We start from the raw sequence: 19,550 nt of genomic DNA on the forward strand, positions 1-19,550 counted from the left end.
CCCTAGCTGTCTTTTATACAAGACAACGGCGACGAGGAACATGAAAAATGTTGAAAATTGGAGCAATTTTTTTAAATGCCTTATTATAAAAGAAGGGATTTATATAGCGGCTTAAAATGCAAATAAATGAAAAAACAAAGACCTTAAATATGAACACGAGTGTAAATGAAATTGCAATTGTTATTATTTTCACATTAACTCAGTGGTTGAATTTGTGTCTTGTATACAAGACGACGGCGCCAGCGTATCGTTCTATCGTTGTCTTCTATACCGGACAACGGCGGTCAAAGGGTTAAATCTTGGAGCTCCATAGCCAAAATGGTAAAAACGGAACTCAAATCACATGTAATAATTTCTACAATATCTATAATGATTAACCTTAATCAAGGCAAATAATGTACTTGGATAATGCAAGCATCAGCTTTACAATTTTGCATTTGTTTCAAAATCTATTTTGAAGAAAAGATATGAAAACATGTTTAGCATAGTATTAAATATAAAACTGCAGTTAAACTAAATCAGTTGCAATGTAAGTAAGACAGGGAAAATGTAAAATAATTAAAATTAAACTCTCATTTTGTTACACAATTAAAACCATGTTGATATTTATAAACTGCATAGTTAGCTTGAACAGAACAAAGTGAAGGAGTATCATTATAAACATATTTTCAGAGAAATTTGACATCAATGATGACATTGTTATTGCAAATGCCATGCACAGTTAGTTTTGGTCCGAGTCCTACTCTAAGTTTTGTTTGAATTGAATCATGTATACTTCAAACTACTATCAACATATCGACAGTGAAATACCATGAGCTCCTAACTAACATTTTTAGTAATACACATTAGGAGATCATGGTACTTCACTGATGATATTTAAAATTTGTGTTAAAGTTTTCACCACATTGGTTGTTGTAGTCTCCTATAGTCAGTGTCTGATCTTCTATTTGTCTATTGGATACTTTCCTGTCATCAATAAATATATACACCTAATTTATTTCTAGGAAAACTTGCCAACATTGTAGTATTTTCATGTTGGTTAATGATATAAGGACATAAACAAAATAAAAATTGTTGCCTTGGTCTTTATTTGTTTTGATGTCAAATTTGTTAATCTATGTAATCTGATAATGGCTTTAATTTTAAACTCAGAGCCTAGAAATTATAAGTCTTGTAATCTTAAGGTATTGTATTTAATTGTATATAAATAAAATATTATTTTATCAAGATTTGCAAGAAATTATTTCTTTGTTATAGGTTCATTACAAAGAGAAACCATGTTAACTAAAAAAATAAAGAGTGCCTGTTAATTAAAAATATACTGTATACATAATTCGTTGACAATCCCAAACTTAAGAACGAGGAAGGGTGTTCATCCTCACACCCTAGACATTGTTTTTAAACTAAGAAAGGAAAGAGGAATTTCCTGCTGCGGACCCTGTGGAATGAGCTCCCTGTCGAGGTTTTCTCGTGAGGGTGCAGTATGGGGTTCTTCAAAGAACAACTTGACATAGATTAGGGTTTGAAATAAAAACCGAAATAGAACACAATATTTAATCAGACTCATTGCAAGACAAACATGACAGTGACAGTCCAAAGTGTCCAAACATCCGTTCAATCAACAAGTAACAAATAAAACATCAATAAAAATAAATTATAAAATATATTCCTCTCTGTAGTCTCAATTCTCATAGTGCTTGTTAATTTGTTATAGTCATTGTAACCAGAAAGTAAATGTCATCATTATAAATGCTCTTGAAATGGAATGATATGGGAGTGATTTCCAATTTTATTTAAAAAGTTACAAGATGTGGTTTTACACATTGGGTAACATACTTATATTAAACTTTTATTGATATTATATGGGGGCAAGGTAGTGCCCTTCCCCCCTCTCCCCAAATTCGAGCTTTAATGAATGAATGAATTAGTTGTTAATATTAGAGAATAATCGCCTGTAAACACATAACGATTAAACCCTATAGGTTGGCAATATGATGAGGACATTTCCCTTTAAAAGAAGCGAATAAAGTACTTACTGTTTGCCTACTGTAAGTACATAAAATTAAGATAAATTATACCAAAAACACCCCTTATTATATGAGTTAGGTACGCCTATTGTTAAATAGGCCTGTGTACTAAATGATTTTCTAAAGTGTACCAAAATAAAATATAATTTAACCATACAAATTTGCACCACAAACTTACTAATCCTAGGGAATGGGATTGGATCTCATCCTATATCATATCATAGTTGTAAAAATCACATAAATCATCAGTTATCTCCAAACGTGATTTAGTACGGTCGCCATCAAATATATCGGAGCGTCCAAGGTGCTCACAAATATCTGAACACGCGTCTTTTCTCAAGGTGTTAGAGTGCGTGTTCTGATTTTTCTGATCACCTCGGCCGCTCTGATATATTTTAGTCCTGACACTTCCACTATTTATCTGCTACCTTACAGGTGAGGCAATACCAGGGGTGCGAAGCTCCTGACTTCGGCCAAACTCGGCTCCGCTCGGCTCAGCATTGCTCCGAGCAATTATTAGGGTTGGCACCACTTGACTTCCTTTTGCGTGCACGACCACAGATAAGATAATCACTTGAATTTTGACAACCCTAATTAGCCGAAAGGGATAGTGCCATGTATTAGAAAGGGATAGCATGATTCGACCCTGAACCGCTGTCAAACTTCGGTTTTGTAGGAAGCTTCCTTTCTGTACGGTAGTACTATTATTTATTCTGTGGCAATACTAAAAACACCTATACTTCATCTGAATTATGCATTGTATAAAAGTGGTGCACCTTAATAAAGAGACACTAACTATTTAGATTTTCCGATGCATTTTGGAAAGGAAAACTTACTACACCTATATCCAGAATTAGATATTTCATGCAATTCACACTTTTCAACTGATTTGCAATTCACACTTTTCAACTGATAAACAAATTCAAATTTTACATGTGGAATTTGAACCTAAAGTGTAGGAAATAGAGTTGATTTTGGTTTGGGGATAATTAAACGAAACGAAACAAATACAATTGTATTCCAATAGAAAATTATTTAAATTTCTTCGATTTAAATATGTAAAATAAGTAGGACCGTGAGTATTACGAGGTTAGATAATTTGGTGGCCTTTTCTTCAAATTCATTATTATTTTATTAGGTATATTTTTTTTTAAGTAAGCGCTGGTGGCCTAGCGGTGAGAGCGTGCGACTTGCAATCTGGAGGTCGCGGGTTCGAACCCCGGCTCGTACCAATGAGTTTTTCGGAACTTATGTACGAAATATCATTTGATATTTACCAGTCGCTTTTCGGTGAAGGAAAACATCGTGAGGAAACCGGACTAATTCCAATAAGGCCTAGTTTACCCTCTGGGTTGGAAGGTCAGATGGCAGTCGCTTTCGTAAAAACTAGTGCCTACGTCAAATCATGGGATTAGTTGTCAAGCGGACCCCGGGCTCCCATGAGTCGTGGGACTCGTGGCAAAAATGCCGGGATAACGCCAGGAAGAAGAAGGTATATTTTTTTTCAAACTGGTTTCACTTTATTCAATCTCTATCCAAGGTTGATCTCGTGGTATTTTATGCACTATCTATTTCTGGACACAGTGTAGCTAATATGTATATTCATCTCGCGTCGACTGATGGTCTCTATGACAGGTCATTTTTATTTGGGTAGCTCTAACCATACCATCACATAAAAAAATAGGTACATTGTTAAAAATTGTGTAATGTACGGAACCCTTGGAACGCGAGTCCGACTCGCCTTGGCCGGTTTTTTTTTTAAATTAAGACCAACCTATACATACTCAAAAGAACTGTTATACGGAACATGTTTCGACGCGAGAGAGGCGGATGTGGCCGAAACTCCACTGTGAGGAGACCCTGCTAGAAACCGTAGACATCTATATGAGAGCGGCGAGCGTGCAGATGAATGCGACGATGATCACGAACGGCAGCCATGTCTTTACGAAGGCTCCAGGGCTGAAACAAAAATGAAAAGTCATATGGGGGCAAGAAAAATAAAATTTTGTTGACTTTTGGAGTGAATATTTTCTAAGTCTTCACTAAATTATAAAGCGCCCTTAAGAAACCATAATGTTGTTTTTAAAGACTTATCGAATGACGTGCCACACGTTGCGTTTACTTTTTTTTTACATTTAAATTAGAAATTACGATAATAACTCCGTCGGTCTGTTACCTCTTCACGCTCAATACGCTTAAACCGCTGGCCTGATTTATATAAAACTTAGTATGGAGATAGTTTGAAGTCGGAGGTAGAAGCTAAAGTAATAAAGACTAGACTTGAATAATAAATCATACAGTACGTAATTGTAATCAGTTATCAACTAATCAGCAGACGTTATAACAATAGGGGCCACGTCCTTGTAACTACGGGGCAATTAAAATAAATAGTAGCACTTTCATAATGGCGTAAATACATTCTAATTTAGACCGTAATGTTATGTGATAAAATACATAGTAAGTTAACTAATTAGATATTGATTGATTTAGGTTTATTGAGTTCTGAAGTTTACTATTTTCTGTTATAAATGTAGATTCAAAAGTAATGATTGTAATGAATGACTTACAATAATGTAAAAACACTGATTGTGAAACATCAGCAAGCTACCTCAGAAAATAAAAAAATATAGAATAGAAGTAAAAAAATGCCCTTAAATGACTTGTCGGAAGCCATGTTGCTCAAAGGTCACATATCAAACTCTGTACACTTTGCCGGGGGATGACAAATGTGACTTAAACACAACTTTTTTCTACTTAAGGGAGGTAGCCCACATTTTTATATACAAATGACTGGCAAATCATGACTGTGCCAATACTGTATCGCTACCAACCCTAGGACGCAATTTAAAGTACAAATTAAAATGAACATGTTTGCATACCTGACATATTTAGAATAGGGTATCATGTAGAAGGCCAGCTTCACCATATTCCAGTTCTTGCAGCCGCCGTAGCTCATGAGGTTCAGCGCCATCGCCACATGAGAGTGGCAGTTGTCGTAGAATATGATATGCTGAAATTTTTATAAAAATATATATTTAAAAAAATATTTGGATAGACACTCAATCATGCATCAGTAGCATTACAATTTTTAAGTCTGATCAGTATTATAATTATTTTGTTGGAAATTATTTAAAAAATTGTAAAATATACAGTTTTGTTCAAAAAAAAATATTTTTGCATTCCATTTTTATAAGTAGGTATAGTCATTGTAGGTCCTGTATTATTTAAGTAGCTGTAGGTTTACTTACCTAATGACTTAATGGGTTTTAGCCAGTGTATTGTGTTTCACTCAGAAAATAGATCATGTCAAGAGGGTCATATCATGAAAAATACTATACCACATGAAGTACATATTAAACATAGTGAAGCTGAGAGATCCTTCATTATTTTATAAAATTACTTTTAGGTTAACAGCCGGATCCACACAGAGTGAGCATCCGCGCGAGGAAGTTGCCCCGCATGTATGCTCGCTCTGTGTGGACTCTGCCAATGATAACAAAATTCATAGCTTACCATTCTCTTTTTATAAATCTCTGAAGCTTTGTGAACAGCAGCATCCCATCCAGGTTGCCCATTGTGAGCCTTAGCCGGTGTCAGCTGCCAGTACTTGGTCGGGTTCCCGAACGCCATCAGGTCTTCAGACACAAAGTAGGGTCCAGCAAAGTCCCGGATCACCCCGCTGGATGTGCAGATACCCATGTGACCAAGAAACGGGAACATCCATCTAGAAAAAGTAAGTTAAATATAGTTTATATACATTATAATAATCAAAAAACTTACATTTGAAAACCATAATGTTTGTCAACATACATACAAGCCAACTTCGGGACATATTGGATAAGTGTAAAAAAGCTATAAACCATAATGCAATTTTAAATAGACTCAAAACCAGAACACAACATGTGCAAATAACTTCATTGTTACTTAAACTTCATTCTTCTTTATTTTTGTAATAGCAAATAAGTTGAAAGAGATTAAGTCCTTGCTCCATTAAAATTATTTAATGAATTAAAACGTAGTGAATTAACTAGAGGCTTGTGATACTTACGTTAAAACCGGAATGGGAGTCCAAACTATACAATATGGATAGCGACAACGTTCGTGGTCAATAGGATCCATCAGGACGGCTTGGTCGCGATCACTCAAATCTACTTGGCTTTCCGGGCTGCGGTCAACATTCATGCCTGACTCCCGTACTGAATAGCCGCGTGAATAAATTTTCTTTCAATTTATAAACAAGAAGCAACACCAGTCAATAAATAAAATCAAGTAATTGAACTTTGACAGCTCCGTTCCGTTTCGTATTTCGTATTCGTATTGGCAATTTGGATAAATTACTAAACTTGATTCAAAATGATTCGTTACAAGTAAATTTTACAAGAAAAATGTTTTTAAATTGGAACAAATTTTTTATAAATAAGTATTTGTGATAGGCATATTACGTTCTGTAGGAAAAAAATATATTATCATGAGTTGTTTTTTTTTTCTATTCGTTTTCGAACATGTATGTATGCTATCTATACATATATACATAATTACGTGATCGCAAAATGGAACACACCTAGTTTTTACCACTGGCAACGTCAACGGTAAAAAAAAAGTTACATTCTTTTGACATATATTTTGTGTCAATGGTGTAGACAATGTTTGGCGCTTTAATTTCGTGAATTGTGTATTTTCTATTTACGTGGGCATACATTTATGATCATCCAAGATGCCAGCGTTCCTCAAGTACATAGACATGGAGAATTTCAAGTCCTACCGGGGCCAGCACCGGATAGGACCTCTGAAATCGTTTACAGCAGTAGTTGGCCCCAATGGATCAGGTACGTTTTGTGGCCATTAACATTTTGTAAACAGCGTTTAGACACAAAACAGATAGGTACAGAAGTCAATCACATGTATGTACTTCACTTTTCATACCTACGCTCGGCGGTCGCTCTAGGGTTGCGAAGCGAACTATGGCTTATGCACAAAAAACTATTGTGGTAGTGGCACTCGTATCTATCGTATCGTATCTCGTATCTAGTCGTTTGATTTATTGTTGAAGATGAAATGGGAAGAATGGAAATATATATAAATTAATTATAACGCCGAGCTAGCTCCAATTTTTTATTTGTAAATATGTATACATAGTTTAGTTTTAATTTTAATACTTAGTTTATTTATTTTGTTAATACTGTTTTGCTTTAACAAACTATTTCTCAATTAATAATAACTAAAATATTTAAATTTTAATGTCATTGTTAAACTGGTAGCTTAAAAAACGACAATTCACCGTTTATTGTTGAATTTAAAAATCCGTCCATTGATCAGTTATAATTAACTTTTTTTTTGTTTCTCAATTATTCCACAAAAAAGTTCACAGACGCGTGTCTCAAGCGGATGGCACTCGCGCTTGCAGTGGTCCCAACCGGTCCGAGATATCGTGTCCGTGAGCAGTGTCTATGTGTGCGTTGCTCGAGCGCGCTTTGTATGTAGATTGATTTCTGTACCTATCTGTTTTGTGGTTTAGACTCTAGGAACTAAATATTTGGTTTAGTTTACACACTTATTACATTTAGTCGCATCGTAGTACGATTGAACTGATGTATCTTTTTAGGCAAGTCTAATTTTATGGACGCCGTCAGTTTCGTGATGGGTGAAAAGACATCTTTGCTGCGTGTGAAGCGCTTGAGCGACCTTATTCACGGTGCTTCTATCAACAAGCCTGTCTCTAGGAGGTGAGTTTAGTCTCTTTTACTTCTTATCTCATCACAGGTTTCATTCTCTTGTTACAATACAACTCATAGTTCGCCATTTTTTTTAGCTAAAAGCGAACTACATCTAAACTTGTTATTATTTCTCCAGTGCTTCGGTGACGGCTACATTTGAGCTTGAAGATGGAACCGAGAAGCAGTTCATGAGATCTGTTATTGGACAGTCATCGGACCACAAAATTGATGGCCAAGTGAGTTAACATTTATAATTTTGACAACCGGTCTGGCCTAATCAGAGGTTACCCTGCCTATATATTGATAGTCCTGGTTTTGAATCGTGGAAAGGACATTTATTTGTGTAATGAGCACTATTAACAATATTTAAGCTTTTTAGATTATTCTAAAGACTACTGCAGAGAACAGTAAGGATAAAAATTTCTCTTCATCATTAATTTACTATTCAAAGGTTCACATTATTCTTATCTATACTTGAATTAAGGAACCATTCCTTCAAGTCTCTTTTGGCTGGGCTTAATTCAAAAAATAATTGAAGAAATAATATGTGTGTACAATATTTTTATTACAGAGGGTGGTGTTCCATCTATCCAATATCTTAGTTCAATGTGTATTGCATCTCACATTTTGCTTAATGAGAGAGTGAGACGCAATGACATTGGACAAAGAAATTGGACAGGTGGACCCTTTAGCATTCATTTCTAAATTAATGTGCTAAACTTCCAAAAAATGTTTATTAACATTTTACTTGACCGCTACTCCATATAATAATGAATTGTCATAGGGACCATCATTAGACTATAAAACTTAAATAACCCATGAGCACTCATGGTACCCACTTGGGTACACCTGGGTTATTTGATTTGATTTTCTACTGTAATGTCTGTAACTTACTGAATTAGAAATATAGTGGTTTCCCAAAAGTGGGTCTATGTAGGTAGCTAATGGGTTAAAACAACTTGTTGCACAGTCAGTGTCGGTGAGCAACTACTTGGCGGAGCTGGAGCGCCTGGGCATCAACGTGAAGGCCAAGAACTTCCTCGTGTTCCAAGGTGCCGTTGAGAGCATCGCCATGAAGAACCCTAAAGAGAGGACTGCGCTGTTTGAGGAAATCAGTGGGTAAGATGTCATCTTGATTTTGTAATTTATGTATGGAAAAAAATGGTAAACATATTGCTTCAAGCAAGATCGTACCTGGAGCCCTTCTGAATCACCATTAGAGTCACTGACCAACTGAGCTACTCTGAGTTTCTACTTGAATGTTTACACATTTTAGAGGTATTTAGCGACATTTAGTACTAATGCCTCTGTGAGCTGTAGACCAAGAGAGCCATTTAAAAAATTTCTAAAAACAAATAAATCTATTTAATTATTGAACCTGCTCAAAAAAGTTCACGAGAATTGGTTGAGAATTGCGACCTGTAGAGGAGAACATCCGATCTGGACATACAGAAGCATTTTTGTCCTAAGCTGAAACGGAGACCTTCACTAACGCTCGGTCAGTTAAAGTACTGTTTCAAGTAATTTTGGCAAAGCCCCTTATAAATAAAAAGATAAAAAAAAAGCCAACAAACACTGCTTCTGTTCAGATCTGGAGTTCTAAAAGAACAATATGAAGCGTGCCGCGCAGAAGTGAACCGCGCAGATGAGGAGGCGCAGTTCAGCTACCAGAAGAAGAAGGGAGTGGCCGCCGAGAGGAAGGAGGCCAAGTTTGAGAAGGAGGAAGCTGAGAAGTACACCAGGCTTAAGGAGGAGCTGGTGAGTTGTAAAGACTGGCACATATAACAGTAAATAAATGAAAATCGACCTTTTTTGGAACTACTACGGTTCAACATGACTTGGAACTTGTGGTAGTAATTAGTGAGTTTTGGTGGCCATGTCACTTTACAATATAATATCTGGGAGACCGAACTTTGCTCGGAAGACATATAAAAACTAGAATATATAAATAAATATACAAGAATTGCTCGTTTAAAAGTATAATATTCTAGAATTTCTAGATTTATGATGTTTGAGATAGAAATAATTGAAAATATGATAGTGACATAACAAGTATTACGATTTACAACAAAAGTGTCACATAAGATCTAGATTAACTTACATTTACTTCACAGCAAGAGCAAAAGGTAGAACTCCAGCTCTTCCACCTCTACCACAACGAGAAGGAGATCCAGAACCTGGAAGAGGATTTGCAGCACAAGCAGTCGGAGCTGACCAAGGTGGAGAAGAAGCGGCAGAAGGCCGAGGACTCGCTCAAGGAGAAGAAGAAGGAGTCGGGCACTGTGCAGCGGGAGCTGGCCAAGATCGAGCAGGAGATCAGGGAAGTGGTATGTTCATTCTTTCAATAAGTTCATTCATATGATACACTCAAACATTCAATAAGTTCATTCATCTGATACGCTCATTCAATAAGCTAGAAGTTAACTGGTCAAATCACCACTGTTGCTACATCGTTGACACACGACTTGGACAAATTGTACAAACCTTTGGACAATGTCAAATCATATCTGTATCTGCCGTTCCCTGACCATTTATTTGGCCTGTTTGTTATCTATACATAATACGTTTTATAATAGTATTATAAAACAAAGTCCCTCGCCGCGTCTGTCGCAAAACAACAGAACGGATTTTCATGCGGTTTTTACCTAACAATAGAGTGATTCTTGAGGAAGGTTTAGATATATAATTTATTAAGGTTTACCCGTGCGAAGCCAAGAGGGGTCGCTAGTAGCAAACAAATTAGGGTAAAATAAAGATTTAACTGTGTTCCCAGGAAGCGGAGATATCGAAGAAACGTCCCACGTTCATCAAGGCCAAGGAGCGGGTGACGCACACGCAGAAGAAGCTGGAGAGTGCGGCCAAGACTCTGGAGCAGGCCCGCAAGGCGCACGAGGCTCACCAGGTAAAATCTAGCCAAGTTCAGAGAACTGGCGACGCAACGGCCTTACACGAACCATTTAGAGCCACTTTAGACCTCTTAAACATTACGTGAAATAGAACTGTCAAATCTTTTATGATTTTCAGATAAAATTGTTACTATGAATGCATTTTGTGGCTTACCAATGAATCTAACTTTTTGTAATTGATTTTAAAATATTTGTAAGTGCAATATACAGTCTGATAGTAAATAACCTTATTAAAAACTTATTAAACATCATCAACATATGAATATTAAATCTAGATTAGCTAAATTTTGTCTTCTTCATCACTATTTATTTATTTATTTCAAAACAAGTTAAACAGCATAACAGTAAAAATACCAAACCACTGCTAACTTAAAGATTAAAGATTACTATTCTAAAACGATCGTAAGTATGCATCGACTATAGTCACAGAGGGTGGTATTCTATCACATTTTTCTTAATGAGAGAGTTAGACGCAATGATATTGGACACATGGAATACCACCCAGAGTCGCTATAACCTCCATACTTCCAGAGGAATTCGATGATATTGGTGGCACTTCCGCACTCTCTGTGTAGAGTTGGCTCGGTGTAACTGCTGAAATGCTATTGATGTTGTCAGGCGGACCTGCGCAAGCTAGAGGCGGAGCTGCGCGCGGTGGAGGAGCAGCGCGCCGCGTGGGAGCAGACGGCGCCCGGCTCGCAGGCCGCGCGCGCCGACGTGCACCTCGAGGAGGCGCAGGTGAGTCTAACCTGCGCAAGCTAGAGGCGGAGCTGCGCGCGGTGGAGGAGCAGCGCGCCGCGTGGGAGCAGACGGCGCCCGGCTCGCAGGCCGCGCGCGCCGACGTGCACCTCGAGGAGGCGCAGGTGAGTCTAACCTGCGCAAGCTAGAGGCGGAGCTGCGCGCGGTGGAGGAGCAGCGCGCCGCGTGGGAGCAGACGGCGCCCGGCTCGCAGGCCGCGCGCGCCGACGTGCACCTCGAGGAGGCGCAGGTGAGTCTAACCTGCGCAAGCTAGAGGCGGAGCTGCGCGCGGTGGAGGAGCAGCGCGCCGCGTGGGAGCAGACGGCGCCCGGCTCGCAGGCCGCGCGCGCCGACGTGCACCTCGAGGAGGCGCAGGTGAGTCTAACCTGCGCAAGCTAGAGGCGGAGCTGCGCGCGGTGGAGGAGCAGCGCGCCGCGTGGGAGCAGACGGCGCCCGGCTCGCAGGCCGCGCGCGCCGACGTGCACCTCGAGGAGGCGCAGGTGAGTCTAACCTGCGCAAGCTAGAGGCGGAGCTGCGCGCGGTGGAGGAGCAGCGCGCCGCGTGGGAGCAGACGGCGCCCGGCTCGCAGGCCGCGCGCGCCGACGTGCACCTCGAGGAGGCGCAGGTGAGTCTAACCTGCGCAAGCTAGAGGCGGAGCTGCGCGCGGTGGAGGAGCAGCGCGCCGCGTGGGAGCAGACGGCGCCCGGCTCGCAGGCCGCGCGCGCCGACGTGCACCTCGAGGAGGCGCAGGTGAGTCTAACCTGCGCAAGCTAGAGGCGGAGCTGCGCGCGGTGGAGGAGCAGCGCGCCGCGTGGGAGCAGACGGCGCCCGGCTCGCAGGCCGCGCGCGCCGACGTGCACCTCGAGGAGGCGCAGGTGAGTCTAACCTGCGCAAGCTAGAGGCGGAGCTGCGCGCGGTGGAGGAGCAGCGCGCCGCGTGGGAGCAGACGGCGCCCGGCTCGCAGGCCGCGCGCGCCGACGTGCACCTCGAGGAGGCGCAGGTGAGTCTAACCTGCGCAAGCTAGAGGCGGAGCTGCGCGCGGTGGAGGAGCAGCGCGCCGCGTGGGAGCAGACGGCGCCCGGCTCGCAGGCCGCGCGCGCCGACGTGCACCTCGAGGAGGCGCAGGTGAGTCTAACCTGCGCAAGCTAGAGGCGGAGCTGCGCGCGGTGGAGGAGCAGCGCGCCGCGTGGGAGCAGACGGCGCCCGGCTCGCAGGCCGCGCGCGCCGACGTGCACCTCGAGGAGGCGCAGGTGAGTCTAACCTGCGCAAGCTAGAGGCGGAGCTGCGCGCGGTGGAGGAGCAGCGCGCCGCGTGGGAGCAGACGGCGCCCGGCTCGCAGGCCGCGCGCGCCGACGTGCACCTCGAGGAGGCGCAGGTGAGTCTAACCTGCGCAAGCTAGAGGCGGAGCTGCGCGCGGTGGAGGAGCAGCGCGCCGCGTGGGAGCAGACGGCGCCCGGCTCGCAGGCCGCGCGCGCCGACGTGCACCTCGAGGAGGCGCAGGTGAGTCTAACCTGCGCAAGCTAGAGGCGGAGCTGCGCGCGGTGGAGGAGCAGCGCGCCGCGTGGGAGCAGACGGCGCCCGGCTCGCAGGCCGCGCGCGCCGACGTGCACCTCGAGGAGGCGCAGGTGAGTCTAACCTGCGCAAGCTAGAGGCGGAGCTGCGCGCGGTGGAGGAGCAGCGCGCCGCGTGGGAGCAGACGGCGCCCGGCTCGCAGGCCGCGCGCGCCGACGTGCACCTCGAGGAGGCGCAGGTGAGTCTAACCTGCGCAAGCTAGAGGCGGAGCTGCGCGCGGTGGAGGAGCAGCGCGCCGCGTGGGAGCAGACGGCGCCCGGCTCGCAGGCCGCGCGCGCCGACGTGCACCTCGAGGAGGCGCAGGTGAGTCTAACCTGCGCAAGCTAGAGGCGGAGCTGCGCGCGGTGGAGGAGCAGCGCGCCGCGTGGGAGCAGACGGCGCCCGGCTCGCAGGCCGCGCGCGCCGACGTGCACCTCGAGGAGGCGCAGGTGAGTCTAACCTGCGCAAGCTAGAGGCGGAGCTGCGCGCGGTGGAGGAGCAGCGCGCCGCGTGGGAGCAGACGGCGCCCGGCTCGCAGGCCGCGCGCGCCGACGTGCACCTCGAGGAGGCGCAGGTGAGTCTAACCTGCGCAAGCTAGAGGCGGAGCTGCGCGCGGTGGAGGAGCAGCGCGCCGCGTGGGAGCAGACGGCGCCCGGCTCGCAGGCCGCGCGCGCCGACGTGCACCTCGAGGAGGCGCAGGTGAGTCTAACCTGCGCAAGCTAGAGGCGGAGCTGCGCGCGGTGGAGGAGCAGCGCGCCGCGTGGGAGCAGACGGCGCCCGGCTCGCAGGCCGCGCGCGCCGACGTGCACCTCGAGGAGGCGCAGGTGAGTCTAACCTGCGCAAGCTAGAGGCGGAGCTGCGCGCGGTGGAGGAGCAGCGCGCCGCGTGGGAGCAGACGGCGCCCGGCTCGCAGGCCGCGCGCGCCGACGTGCACCTCGAGGAGGCGCAGGTGAGTCTAACCTGCGCAAGCTAGAGGCGGAGCTGCGCGCGGTGGAGGAGCAGCGCGCCGCGTGGGAGCAGACGGCGCCCGGCTCGCAGGCCGCGCGCGCCGACGTGCACCTCGAGGAGGCGCAGGTGAGTCTAACCTGCGCAAGCTAGAGGCGGAGCTGCGCGCGGTGGAGGAGCAGCGCGCCGCGTGGGAGCAGACGGCGCCCGGCTCGCAGGCCGCGCGCGCCGACGTGCACCTCGAGGAGGCGCAGGTGAGTCTAACCTGCGCAAGCTAGAGGCGGAGCTGCGCGCGGTGGAGGAGCAGCGCGCCGCGTGGGAGCAGACGGCGCCCGGCTCGCAGGCCGCGCGCGCCGACGTGCACCTCGAGGAGGCGCAGGTGAGTCTAACCTGCGCAAGCTAGAGGCGGAGCTGCGCGCGGTGGAGGAGCAGCGCGCCGCGTGGGAGCAGACGGCGCCCGGCTCGCAGGCCGCGCGCGCCGACGTGCACCTCGAGGAGGCCCAGGTGAGTCTAACCTGCGCAAGCTAGAGGCCGAGCTGCGCGCGGTGGAGGAGCAGCGCGCCGCGTGGGAGCAGACGGCGCCCGGCTCGCAGGCCGCGCGCGCCGACGTGCACCTCGAGGAGGCGCAGGTGAGTCTAACCTGCGCAAGCTAGAGGCGGAGCTGCGCGCGGTGGAGGAGCAGCGCGCCGCGTGGGAGCAGACGGCGCCCGGCTCGCAGGCCGCGCGCGCCGACGTGCACCTCGAGGAGGCGCAGGTGAGTCTAACCTGCGCAAGCTAGAGGCGGAGCTGCGCGCGGTGGAGGAGCAGCGCGCCGCGTGGGAGCAGACGGCGCCCGGCTCGCAGGCCGCGCGCGCCGACGTGCACCTCGAGGAGGCGCAGGTGAGTCTAACCTGCGCAAGCTAGAGGCGGAGCTGCGCGCGGTGGAGGAGCAGCGCGCCGCGTGGGAGCAGACGGCGCCCGGCTCGCAGGCCGCGCGCGCCGACGTGCACCTCGAGGAGGCGCAGGTGAGTCTAACCTGCGCAAGCTAGAGGCGGAGCTGCGCGCGGTGGAGGAGCAGCGCGCCGCGTGGGAGCAGACGGCGCCCGGCTCGCAGGCCGCGCGCGCCGACGTGCACCTCGAGGAGGCGCAGGTGAGTCTAACCTGCGCAAGCTAGAGGCGGAGCTGCGCGCGGTGGAGGAGCAGCGCGCCGCGTGGGAGCAGACGGCGCCCGGCTCGCAGGCCGCGCGCGCCGACGTGCACCTCGAGGAGGCGCAGGTGAGTCTAACCTGCGCAAGCTAGAGGCGGAGCTGCGCGCGGTGGAGGAGCAGCGCGCCGCGTGGGAGCAGACGGCGCCCGGCTCGCAGGCCGCGCGCGCCGACGTGCACCTCGAGGAGGCGCAGGTGAGTCTAACCTGCGCAAGCTAGAGGCGGAGCTGCGCGCGGTGGAGGAGCAGCGCGCCGCGTGGGAGCAGACGGCGCCCGGCTCGCAGGCCGCGCGCGCCGACGTGCACCTCGAGGAGGCGCAGGTGAGTCTAACCTGCGCAAGCTAGAGGCGGAGCTGCGCGCGGTGGAGGAGCAGCGCGCCGCGTGGGAGCAGACGGCGCCCGGCTCGCAGGCCGCGCGCGCCGACGTGCACCTCGAGGAGGCGCAGGTGAGTCTAACCTGCGCAAGCTAGAGGCGGAGCTGCGCGCGGTGGAGGAGCAGCGCGCCGCGTGGGAGCAGACGGCGCCCGGCTCGCAGGCCGCGCGCGCCGACGTGCACCTCGAGGAGGCGCAGGTGAGTCTAACCTGCGCAAGCTAGAGGCGGAGCTGCGCGCGGTGGAGGAGCAGCGCGCCGCGTGGGAGCAGACGGCGCCCGGCTCGCAGGCCGCGCGCGCCGACGTGCACCTCGAGGAGGCGCAGGTGAGTCTAACCTGCGCAAGCTAGAGGCGGAGCTGCGCGCGGTGGAGGAGCAGCGCGCCGCGTGGGAGCAGACGGCGCCCGGCTCGCAGGCCGCGCGCGCCGACGTGCACCTCGAGGAGGCGCAGGTGAGTCTAACCTGCGCAAGCTAGAGGCGGAGCTGCGCGCGGTGGAGGAGCAGCGCGCCGCGTGGGAGCAGACGGCGCCCGGCTCGCAGGCCGCGCGCGCCGACGTGCACCTCGAGGAGGCGCAGGTGAGTCTAACCTGCGCAAGCTAGAGGCGGAGCTGCGCGCGGTGGAGGAGCAGCGCGCCGCGTGGGAGCAGACGGCGCCCGGCTCGCAGGCCGCGCGCGCCGACGTGCACCTCGAGGAGGCGCAGGTGAGTCTAACCTGCGCAAGCTAGAGGCGGAGCTGCGCGCGGTGGAGGAGCAGCGCGCCGCGTGGGAGCAGACGGCGCCCGGCTCGCAGGCCGCGCGCGCCGACGTGCACCTCGAGGAGGCGCAGGTGAGTCTAACCTGCGCAAGCTAGAGGCGGAGCTGCGCGCGGTGGAGGAGCAGCGCGCCGCGTGGGAGCAGACGGCGCCCGGCTCGCAGGCCGCGCGCGCCGACGTGCACCTCGAGGAGGCGCAGGTGAGTCTAACCTGCGCAAGCTAGAGGCGGAGCTGCGCGCGGTGGAGGAGCAGCGCGCCGCGTGGGAGCAGACGGCGCCCGGCTCGCAGGCCGCGCGCGCCGACGTGCACCTCGAGGAGGCGCAGGTGAGTCTAACCTGCGCAAGCTAGAGGCGGAGCTGCGCGCGGTGGAGGAGCAGCGCGCCGCGTGGGAGCAGACGGCGCCCGGCTCGCAGGCCGCGCGCGCCGACGTGCACCTCGAGGAGGCGCAGGTGAGTCTAACCTGCGCAAGCTAGAGGCGGAGCTGCGCGCGGTGGAGGAGCAGCGCGCCGCGTGGGAGCAGACGGCGCCCGGCTCGCAGGCCGCGCGCGCCGACGTGCACCTCGAGGAGGCGCAGGTGAGTCTAACCTGCGCAAGCTAGAGGCGGAGCTGCGCGCGGTGGAGGAGCAGCGCGCCGCGTGGGAGCAGACGGCGCCCGGCTCGCAGGCCGCGCGCGCCGACGTGCACCTCGAGGAGGCGCAGGTGAGTCTAACCTGCGCAAGCTAGAGGCGGAGCTGCGCGCGGTGGAGGAGCAGCGCGCCGCGTGGGAGCAGACGGCGCCCGGCTCGCAGGCCGCGCGCGCCGACGTGCACCTCGAGGAGGCGCAGGTGAGTCTAACCTGCGCAAGCTAGAGGCCGAGCTGCGCGCGGTGGAGGAGCAGCGCGCCGCGTGGGAGCAGACGGCGCCCGGCTCGCAGGCCGCGCGCGCCGACGTGCACCTCGAGGAGGCGCAGGTGAGTCTAACCTGCGCAAGCTAGAGGCCGAGCTGCGCGCGGTGGAGGAGCAGCGCGCCGCGTGGGAGCAGACGGCGCCCGGCTCGCAGGCCGCGCGCGCCGACGTGCACCTCGAGGAGGCGCAGGTGAGTCTAACCTGCGCAAGCTAGAGGCCGAGCTGCGCGCGGTGGAGGAGCAGCGCGCCGCGTGGGAGCAGACGGCGCCCGGCTCGCAGGCCGCGCGCGCCGACGTGCACCTCGAGGAGGCGCAGGTGAGTCTAACCTGCGCAAGCTAGAGGCCGAGCTGCGCGCGGTGGAGGAGCAGCGCGCCGCGTGGGAGCAGACGGCGCCCGGCTCGCAGGCCGCGCGCGCCGACGTGCACCTCGAGGAGGCGCAGGTGAGTCTAACCTGCGCAAGCTAGAGGCGGAGCTGCGCGCGGTGGAGGAGCAGCGCGCCGCGTGGGAGCAGACGGCGCCCGGCTCGCAGGCCGCGCGCGCCGACGTGCACCTCGAGGAGGCGCAGGTGAGTCTAACCTGCGCAAGCTAGAGGCGGAGCTGCGCGCGGTGGAGGAGCAGCGCGCCGCGTGGGAGCAGACGGCGCCCGGCTCGCAGGCCGCGCGCGCCGACGTGCACCTCGAGGAGGCGCAGGTGAGTCTAACCTGCGCAAGCTAGAGGCGGAGCTGCGCGCGGTGGAGGAGCAGCGCGCCGCGTGGGAGCAGACGGCGCCCGGCTCGCAGGCCGCGCGCGCCGACGTGCACCTCGAGGAGGCGCAGGTGAGTCTAACCTGCGCAAGCTAGAGGCCGAGCTGCGCGCGGTGGAGGAGCAGCGCGCCGCGTGGGAGCAGACGGCGCCCGGCTCGCAGGCCGCGCGCGCCGACGTGCACCTCGAGGAGGCGCAGGTGAGTCTAACCTGCGCAAGCTAGAGGCCGAGCTGCGCGCGGTGGAGGAGCAGCGCGCCGCGTGGGAGCAGACGGCGCCCGGCTCGCAGGCCGCGCGCGCCGACGTGCACCTCGAGGAGGCGCAGGTGAGTCTAACCTGCGCAAGCTAGAGGCCGAGCTGCGCGCGGTGGAGGAGCAGCGCGCCGCGTGGGAGCAGACGGCGCCCGGCTCGCAGGCCGCGCGCGCCGACGTGCACCTCGAGGAGGCGCAGGTGAGTCTAACCTGCGCAAGCTAGAGGCCGAGCTGCGCGCGGTGGAGGAGCAGCGCGCCGCGTGGGAGCAGACGGCGCCCGGCTCGCAGGCCGCGCGCGCCGACGTGCACCTCGAGGAGGCGCAGGTGAGTCTAACCTGCGCAAGCTAGAGGCGGAGCTGCGCGCGGTGGAGGAGCAGCGCGCCGCGTGGGAGCAGACGGCGCCCGGCTCGCAGGCCGCGCGCGCCGACGTGCACCTCGAGGAGGCGCAGGTGAGTCTAACCTGCGCAAGCTAGAGGCGGAGCTGCGCGCGGTGGAGGAGCAGCGCGCCGCGTGGGAGCAGACGGCGCCCGGCTCGCAGGCCGCGCGCGCCGACGTGCACCTCGAGGAGGCGCAGGTGAGTCTAACCTGCGCAAGCTAGAGGCGGAGCTGCGCGCGGTGGAGGAGCAGCGCGCCGCGTGGGAGCAGACGGCGCCCGGCTCGCAGGCCGCGCGCGCCGACGTGCACCTCGAGGAGGCGCAGGTGAGTCTAACCTGCGCAAGCTAGAGGCGGAGCTGCGCGCGGTGGAGGAGCAGCGCGCCGCGTGGGAGCAGACGGCGCCCGGCTCGCAGGCCGCGCGCGCCGACGTGCACCTCGAGGAGGCGCAGGTGAGTCTAACCTGCGCAAGCTAGAGGCGGAGCTGCGCGCGGTGGAGGAGCAGCGCGCCGCGTGGGAGCAGACGGCGCCCGGCTCGCAGGCCGCGCGCGCCGACGTGCACCTCGAGGAGGCGCAGGTGAGTCTAACCTGCGCAAGCTAGAGGCGGAGCTGCGCGCGGTGGAGGAGCAGCGCGCCGCGTGGGAGCAGACGGCGCCCGGCTCGCAGGCCGCGCGCGCCGACGTGCACCTCGAGGAGGCGCAGGTGAGTCTAACCTGCGCAAGCTAGAGGCGGAGCTGCGCGCGGTGGAGGAGCAGCGCGCCGCGTGGGAGCAGACGGCGCCCGGCTCGCAGGCCGCGCGCGCCGACGTGCACCTCGAGGAGGCGCAGGTGAGTCTAACCTGCGCAAGCTAGAGGCGGAGCTGCGCGCGACGGAGGAGCAGCGCGCCGCGTGGGAGCAGACGGCGCCCGGCTCGCAGGCCGCGCGCGCCGACGTGCACCTCGAGGAGGCGCAGGTGAGTCTAACCTGCGCAAGCTAGAGGCGGAGCTGCGCGCGGTGGAGGAGCAGCGCGCCGCGTGGGAGCAGACGGCGCCCGGCTCGCAGGCCGCGCGCGCCGACGTGCACCTCGAGGAGGCGCAGGTGAGTCTAACCTGCGCAAGCTAGAGGCGGAGCTGCGCGC

At 52.7% G+C, this 19,550-nt stretch overlaps 2 protein-coding genes across 2 annotated transcripts in view; one reads left to right on the forward strand and one right to left on the reverse strand.

Moving 5' to 3' along the window:
- Positions 1-3,517: 3,517 nt before the first annotated feature.
- LOC134669967 (transmembrane protein 222) lies at positions 3,518-6,297 on the reverse strand. Its single transcript, XM_063527611.1, has 4 exons — positions 6,076-6,297; positions 5,541-5,751; positions 4,907-5,037; positions 3,518-3,986 (listed from the first exon to the last, which is right to left on the reverse strand). The coding sequence occupies exons 1-4, from the start codon at positions 6,207-6,209 to the stop codon at positions 3,908-3,910; spliced, it is 555 nt and encodes a 184-aa protein (XP_063383681.1). The 5' UTR covers positions 6,210-6,297; the 3' UTR covers positions 3,518-3,907.
- Positions 6,298-6,714: 417 nt separating this feature from the next.
- Positions 6,715-19,550, forward strand: part of LOC134669944 (structural maintenance of chromosomes protein 1A) — a 33,981-nt gene continuing 21,145 nt past the window's right edge. Inside the window, exons 1-8 of the mRNA XM_063527571.1 lie at positions 6,715-6,853; positions 7,630-7,750; positions 7,878-7,977; positions 8,712-8,860; positions 9,331-9,499; positions 9,856-10,068; positions 10,515-10,643; positions 11,266-11,385. Of these exons, the coding sequence (XP_063383641.1) occupies positions 6,742-6,853; positions 7,630-7,750; positions 7,878-7,977; positions 8,712-8,860; positions 9,331-9,499; positions 9,856-10,068; positions 10,515-10,643; positions 11,266-11,385 (1,113 nt within the window). The 5' untranslated portion in view covers positions 6,715-6,741. The remainder of the gene's footprint in view (positions 6,854-7,629; positions 7,751-7,877; positions 7,978-8,711; positions 8,861-9,330; positions 9,500-9,855; positions 10,069-10,514; positions 10,644-11,265; positions 11,386-19,550) is intronic.

This window comes from Cydia fagiglandana, chromosome 13, assembly GCF_963556715.1.
Source record: "Cydia fagiglandana chromosome 13, ilCydFagi1.1, whole genome shotgun sequence".
Lineage (NCBI taxonomy): Eukaryota > Metazoa > Arthropoda > Insecta > Lepidoptera > Tortricidae > Cydia > Cydia fagiglandana.